Genomic DNA, 7,845 nt, shown 5'->3' with positions numbered 1-7,845 from the left:
ACCATAGTCTGCTATGCTAACTCACCTCACTGCAATGGGAGGCAGACAGGAACAGTCTTGCATCTCTCATGACAACCACCTCATTTCCATGGGAACCACATCCCTGCCCTGGGACACTCTGCTTTGCCTCATTTCTTTCTGTGTGCTTATCCCCTGGAATTATGGCTAGTTTGGGTTGCTAGTGCTCTGACAGACATACAGAACTGAGCAACGTCAGAATAAGTCACAGATGTGAACAGGAAAAAAAAAAGAAAAAACAGGATAGAAAGAAAGTTTCTCCTGTGACTGCTTGTGCTTCAACTAATCTTGTCCCCACACTGCTGTATTAACATACAGGATAGCTTCAAAGATCATCTTGAAGCTAAAAAGCTCAACTGAAAAGCTCTGATCCTGCCACTTACCTGATGAAACAGAACACAGTCTTTCCTTCACCAGCAGCAAGACATCACCAGCAGAATGTTCTGACTAAACTCCTTTCATTTCTGCTCTCTGATTTTACCTACATCTGGACAAGCAGAGCAATGCTTCAGACTCTGAGAACAGAAAACCAATGTCCTGCTCAGGATATTGTTTCTATTGGCTTTACTCCTTACTCCAGCCTTTAGGTTAGAACCTAGAATAAACACACCAGTACTTCAGAAGGGCAGAGAAGGATTATAGCCATACACGCCCCTAGCATATCTAACAAAAACTGGAAGCCCTTACTAGAACCAGTCCAGTGATTAACAGCTGCCCAGAAACAGGAAGGAAAAACTGTCTGAAGACACTGATTGTTTTTTATTCATTTTCAAGACACAAGTATTACAATTTTTAAATCAGGTAGCAGCATCAGTTCAGGGACTGCCCACTGCAATGCCTAGAAAGAGCCCAGAGATTACAGACCATCACCTCTTGACTAGAGACATTTTCCTTTACGTAATATTCATGACCAACAATGACTTTCCATCTCCTGCTTGAAGCCAGCACATCCTTCCCCCAACAGGAAGGAGGGGAGTTCACAGAAGGTTTCTCAGCCTTTTCAGCACAGATTTATTCCCCATGATGAATGCAACCACAGAAGAGCCCCCACCAAACTACACTGATTTCCCACACTGAAAAACAGCACTAACACTTCAGCCAGCACATTCCTACTAGCACTTCAGAGCCCATAATCACATGCCTCAGGGCTGTTCTTCAGATACAGCTGGAGGTAGTTTTTGTATGTCTGTGGGTCAGTTATTGTAGCCTTGATAGCAGGGTCCTCCTTCATGGCCTCCATCCAGCGTTGGAGCTTTGGGGTGTGATTCAAAGAGCTACAGGAAAAAGGAAGAGACTGAGCAACGCAAACGGAAAATTTGGAGGACATCAAGGAAACAAAACAGCTTGAAAAGCTCCATTTTACTACTTTCTCTGTCCCAGTACAATGTCCAGTTCAGAGCAAGATGCTTCCCCCAAACTGCAACACAATACAAGCTTTCTTCAGCGGCCCCCAAAAGTGGCCCATTGCTGCAGAGTACACCAGGAATATTGATGCTGAGGCACTTCAGAACACACCAGAAGTCAGGCAAAGTACTCACTCCTTCAGCTGGAATGGTTCCAGACGTTCAAACCACGGCCAGATCATGTAGTCAACCATTGAGACTGAGTCCCCACCATAAAACACCGTGCTGCGTTTGGACAGAACCTGGGAAGGGTGAGAGGTGTCAGCTGCCCCCCAAAGGAAAAGTGCAGCAGAACACTACACAAAAACCCCACTGTGGAAGGCAGGCACACGACAGGGATCAGTGAGCAAATGAAGGAGATACAGTATATTTCTCTTGTGCACACAGTATTAGCAGAGTCAGTATAGTTAAGATCAATACTATTGCTGCTATTTCATAAACTCAGCCCAGCTCTTCTCCAGAGGTTCAAAATCTGTCACGAAATATGAACCACTAACAAGCTGCAGCATGTGCACAAACAAAGAGGAGTTTAGCTCAGAATATTTGTGATCTCTCGCTTGTCATAAAGCATAAACGGCACAGACTAATCCAACACAGCAGTAAGCATTCATTTCCTGAGCAATAAATCCAGCTAAATTAATCATCCTGCTAAATTAGAGCACCATTTTAGCAGGGACTCTTTTCCCATAGCAGTTGAGGCCAAGTGGTGTCAGGGAAGCATTTCTAACATTGCATCTCAAACTGCATTTGATTCCAGGTGCAAAGGCAACAGGAAGCAAGTGTAACTTACACCAGAAAGGGATCCTTCTCAAAGCTCAGCACAGAAAGCATGGCCAACAAAGCATGCCGCATGTTACATTTATGACTCTGATGCATTTTTAAGTGCCATGGTTACCCAAGTTTAATATGCTGTAATGACCCTCCAGAATCTGTTCTCCTCTTTCATTAGATTAGTGGCTCTAGATTAGTGCCTCTATTTTTGGGCACTTTGGTGTTTTAAAGGTGGAACTCAAAGGACCTTAAAAGTCTTGGTCTTTTTGAACACACACCCCCTATACACTCACGTGGCATTTACTGCCTGCCCATAACTCCCATGATCTAGTAGACATCTTGAAGTAGCCCTTCAGGAAGCATGGAGCTGTTTGAGCTCCCAGGTGCTTGGCAGAACACAACCAGCAGCTGCACAGAGGCAGTGATGGGAACACAGCCCCCTCTGTTGGGCAGCAGAAATCGAAACACAGAAGTGTTCCAAAGCACTTCTCCTCTGGAATATCCTGCAATACACTGAGGGAAGTTTGCATGGACATGTTTTAGCCTCTCATTCACAGTTGACCATCAGCTGCTGCTGTAAAATCATTCAGGGTATAGTAGAATAGAGACACTGAAGGAACAGCCAAGTTATTTCACAATATTAATCAAGCAGGAAGGTTAATCCTTCTTTAATGTTTAATACATCTGTGTTTCAGGGAAGTGAAACACACAACTTCCCCCAGGAACTCATCATCTGCACTACTCCAGCCTCAGTCTGATCAGATGGACAAGACTACCCTGGAAACAACTGTGTTTTGAGAGCCCAAGGGGATGGGAAAGCAGAATGCACCAGAGTGTTAGGAGAACTAGGAAAGAATTAAAAAGCTATTGGCAGCTTTGCACCAAAACAGAAATACTCTGGAGGAACTGTTCTTCATTGATCCACCCAAGCATTGGCTGTGGATGCCAAAGACAGAAGGAATGAGTTCATGACAGAGACAAGTGCAACAGCTGTTCAGATTAGCCAAGAACCATTACTGACACGGACTGTCAAGTGGCTAACACAGCATCAAAGTCACCTGACACTTCCTGGAGCTCCTCTAAAGTTGCATTACACCACCAGTACCAGAACATGGTCCACGGTTGGATTTCTACAAAGCACACATTACATTCTGCTTCCACCCACCCCCAAAGATAAGCTCTAGAATGCAAAAGATTTTATGTCATCACCAAGGTACCTGCACTGGTTGGGTTCAGCACAGATGCTCTTCAGCAGTTCAGACTCTTCAGCCCTTGCTCTTAGTACATGCTGCAAGGTCTCCTTCACTTAGAGCAGAACAAAGATATCCAAGACAACAGCAGTCTGCTAGACTCAAAAATCTCTACAAGTCTACACAGTCTTTATCATTAGATAAAGTTTAGTTTAGCTACTTTTGGTCCTTGAAATTTATTCCAGTGGTGCTGTTGTGCATCCTGGGCTGAGGGTAATAAATTGAGACATTGCATAGTGGTAACTACGAACTAAATGAGAGCTCTACCTCCAAATGCCACAGCATGAAAGGAAAAAAGGGAACACATAAAGGCTGGTAATCTCCTCATTATTATGAAATACTCTCACCTCTTCAAGTTTGCCAAACTTTTCAGCAATCTCTGCTTTCAGTGCAGTGGTGTCCTGTCCATCTTTGACTGCCAAAACATGCTTGAAAAGCAAGGATGTTATCTAGACAAAGGAAAGTATAAAGTTTTTAATGCACCTATTACAAGAATACAAGTTAGTCACTCAAAACTTAAAATGTTAACTTAGATGTTAAGATATTAAATGCAAATTAAATCTTAAGAGATTTGATGTTAAAGAGCTACATAAAGTTAATTGATAAAAATCTTCTATACTTCATAAAAGGCAAGCAAAAGCTTAGAGGAAGAATTAATAAAAACAGTAATGAACTTTAGTCTTGTAATAAGAAGAGAATAGTGAAAAGTGTTTCCTTATCTGCACATTTTCTTTCTTGTAACACACCTCTTTCCATTCAGTCTATTTACAAAAGCCTGTTGCAAATACATTCTCCCTTTTATTCCCTTTCTTTGTCCACACCCTTTGCATCTTCTGTTTCTTTCTCTCCTGTCTCATATCCATGTGACTTCTTTCACTTCCTAGACTCCTCAAATCACATGCTTTGCATGTTTGAATGTACAGAGAGGTTAATTCCAGTCAGCCAGCTCCAACCCCAAATAAGAGCCAACACCAGCCTCCCGACACAAGTCACATGTTTACAGCCATGTGCCATCTCCTGCCCATGGTTTTAGGCTCTCTCAGTCAGGCACTTCCCACATCCTGCATTCACACAGTACTTCCTACAAAAAGGATCAGAATAAAATACAGCAATTGTCACTTCCCAGCTCTCACATCTTTGGCTAGTTTGGTCTGCTAACTTTTGCTCTACTGTAGGACACTCAAAACCCTACCTCAGTCATACAAATTTCACTTGCTTGGATGCCTTCCTGCATCCAACCTTGCCCATAATTCTGGGAGCAATTCAGAGACATAGTGGATTGTATGCGCTCTCAGCAAAAGGCCCCAAATATCCCCTCTGCTTATTGAAATGCTCATCCCAGACACAGACCCTGCCTTCAACATCAGCAACAGAGCTGCAGTTTTTGGTGCAATGGTGAAGTCAGGAACAGTCCCACTCTGATCACACAGTACCTTCGAGAAGTCTTCCAAGAGCATCTTCTGACAAGCTCGCTCATAGGGGTCTGAAGGCATCAGCTTCTTCCCTGGAAATGCTTCATCCAAGTATTCACAGGTGATTGGGGACTCCCAGATCAGCTGGCCCTTGCTGGTCTCCAGAACAGGAACCAGCCCAGAGGGGTTCTTCTCAAAGTACCAGTCAGGTTTGTTCTTCAGATTGATGTTTACTATTTCATGGCTAAAAGAGCAAAAGAAACAAGACCCAGACAGGCTCAGTTCTGCTCCAGTCCACCCCATACCATGGTGAAATGCAGTCAACTCAACAGTTCAGTACTTGAGAGGCTCAACCCTCAAGCCCCTGTACTCCCCTGCTTTCTTTGAAGCTGTTTGCAGGACTAATCCTTTGACACAGAAGTACTGCCATACTTTGCTGGAGAAAGCACACACTGACTTGCAATGAGTTGACTGCAGACTGCATGCTTGTATTTTATTAGTTTAACAAGCACCCAACTACCAGGCCAAAACCAAAGATTTGAACTCAGCACACTCACCACATGTGAGTTCAGGAGCAGTCTAAGAAAGAAGGAGTTGACTGCAAATGAGCTACACCTCAGTTAAGAAATGCATCTGAAACTTAAGCTGCCCTTACACCAAAGAACAATCAGGAGAGCATCCTTCCTACTTATATTCCCAACCTATGGCCTCATAAGGAACAACTGCTTAGGGTAAAGGCAAATAGATATTGATTAAAAAAAAGCCATGGGAAATAATATGTCTATATTAAAAAAACAGAAGTTATATGTTAAGTCATATGTGTGACCCCAGAAAATTCCTATTAAGCCCAAAGGTCTGCTAAATACAGCTGAGCCTTCAAAACAACTATGAAGTTACCAGAAGGTAACATCACATCTAGGTAGCCATAAAACCCCTCCAAAATCACTATGCTACAACAAACTTTCCAGATCCAAAATCAGTCCAAAGACACTAAATAAAAATAGAATAAAACTGACCCACAAGTTTTATTGCATCTACTCCTCCAAAACCAAAACACCGATGTAAAAAACAAAATTAACTAACTCAACTCTCATCTTACCATCAAGAGACCTCTTAGCATTCCCTATTCCAACATGAACTCCCAGCCTTGTGCTGGTTAACAAACCACTGTCAGGCCTTGGACTTGGCAGAACCACAAAAAGATGGAAAAAATGGTTAATTTTAATTTGTACCTGAGGGAGACACTAGACCCCATTCAAGAATGCTGATATGGCTATCTTGAAAAAGACACAAACGCTGAATTTTGTTAACTTACTACAGCACAAGAACAAGACAATGTTATAGGAACACAGCACATTTCCTCTTTTAAAAAGGCTATTCACTCTTTAGTGTGTTTTGCTGGGCAGTGACACAACAGAAACAACTGAATATCCGGAGCTTCTAGAATTTTCACAGCCATTCACATCAAAACACTGTTTGTTATGTCTCTACTCACATTTACTCAGGGCAAAAACTATAAACGAAAATCAGCTTGGGGTTTTTACTTTGGGCCTTTATGCAGCTGCTTTCGTACACACCGTACTCATTCAAGCTCCAGAGCAAAATCACGCACAGAAGCCTCTTCCCAAGCAGTTCGTTCATGGATGTTTAATTTAGGAATCGGAGGAAGCCAGGCCCGCCGCCTGCTCCGTGCGGGCCGGAGCTCACCTGATGCCCTTGGCGCGGAGAACCAGGCGCGTCCGCTGCGCGTAGGGGCAGAAGCGCATGCTGTAGAGCCGGATCAGCCCCGCGGGCACCGGGCCCGGCGCCGCGCTGCCTGCGGGGAGAGCAGAGGGACTGTGACCGCCGGCCCTGCCCGAGCCCCAGAGCTGTGCCGGCCCTGCCCCATCTCCAGAGCTGTGCCGGCCCCGCGGCGCTTACCCTTGCCCAGGCTGCGGGAGTGATCGCCCGACATCCCGACACGGCGCGATGGGCTCCGAGCTGCGACGGCTCCGATCTGTGAGGGCCCTTCCGCAGCGCCCGGCCCAGGGCCGCCGGCACCGCCCGCCGGGGGACGGGTGTGCGGCCCCGCCTCTCTCCCTGCCTCCCTTCCCTCACTCCCACCTCCCTCCGGTCCCGGGGCAGCGCTGCTGCCGCTGCTGACCCCCAGAGCTGCCCGGTGGTCTCTCTCTCTCCCTGAGCTGGCCGCCCGCCCCACCGAGCTGGGACAGGCACTGCTCAGCTGCTCTCCATGCTCTCCCTCGTCGTTTACAAATAAGTGCACAACCACCTCCGGCATTCCCGTGGAGGCAGGACACTCATGCAAACTCCACCTCACGGGCCAGGTATATCTATAAGCAGGCCAGCAGCTGCTGAGGTACCAGGTTCCCCTCAATGCCTCCTCCTGCATCACCCACCACCCTCCAAAACCCCATCCAACCCCTCCTTGAGGGTAACAAGAAGGGTTTATCTCTCCTGCAGCTGTTCTGCTTCATAATAAAAACCCTGAGAGGAAATAACAACCCAGCAAACAACACAGCATAGCAAAAGTTAAATCTAACTTAATTACTACAGAGCAGTTATAGAAGGATTCATGCTTGCTTCTGCAAATGTCTTTGTGGGAACATCAGTGTTCCCACAAAGAGCAAAAGAAAGAACCAAAGCACAGATTGAAGTCTCCTCCATACCTTTGCTCCCTCTTCACTTGAGATTAGGGTACCAGTGCCTTCCTTGTACCAGCTTTCCTTGAAGTATAATAATGGAAATGGAGATGCTTTCCTCTTAATGACTTTCATATATTCACAGTGTCCAAGTTGATTTCTGACCACAGAGGTAAAGTGATTCCCTTCCTGTGGCTCCACTCACCAATCTTCAGGTTGGCACTGTACATTAATGGAAACAGCACATTTGTAGGGACCAGTGGGCTGGCACAGCTCTTGCCAAAGGGAGGGAAAATCCTGGCCCTCCTGGCAATACATACTCCTATAAAACCCCCAGGCTGACAGAGCATTC

The 7,845-nt window shown here is 45.4% G+C and overlaps 1 protein-coding gene across 1 annotated transcript; it reads right to left on the bottom strand.

The window, feature by feature from the left end:
• Positions 1 to 760: 760 nt before the first annotated feature.
• Positions 761 to 6,904, bottom strand: LOC311156482 (glutathione S-transferase omega-1-like). The gene is made up of 6 exons (XM_084210439.1): positions 6,775 to 6,904; positions 6,562 to 6,670; positions 4,876 to 5,098; positions 3,790 to 3,891; positions 1,557 to 1,663; positions 761 to 1,292 (listed from the first exon to the last, which is right to left on the bottom strand). The coding sequence occupies exons 1-6, from the start codon at positions 6,806 to 6,808 to the stop codon at positions 1,139 to 1,141; spliced, it is 729 nt and encodes a 242-aa protein (XP_084066565.1). The 5' UTR covers positions 6,809 to 6,904; the 3' UTR covers positions 761 to 1,138.
• Positions 6,905 to 7,845: the final 941 nt, after the last annotated feature.

Source organism: Fringilla coelebs, assembly GCF_963513975.1.
Source record: "Fringilla coelebs genome assembly, chromosome: 8".
NCBI classification, from domain to species: Eukaryota; Metazoa; Chordata; class Aves; order Passeriformes; family Fringillidae; genus Fringilla; species Fringilla coelebs.
Note: the sequence above shows the minus strand (reverse complement) of the source record. Positions and strands in the feature narration are given on the sequence as shown.

Bases quoted from the DNA above. Each gene is read 5' to 3' on its own strand.
- LOC311156482 (XM_084210439.1), bottom strand. From the start codon at position 6,808: ATGTCGGGCGATCACTCCCGCAGCCTGGGCAAGG. The intron at 5,099-6,561 runs GTGAGCTCCGGC...TTGCTCTTTTAG, and splicing joins CTCCGCGCCAAGGGCATCAG to CCATGAAATAGTAAACATCA. The intron at 1,664-3,789 runs GTGAGAGTATTT...CACCCTTCCCAG, and splicing joins AGTTTGGCAAACTTGAAGAG to GTTCTGTCCAAACGCAGCAC.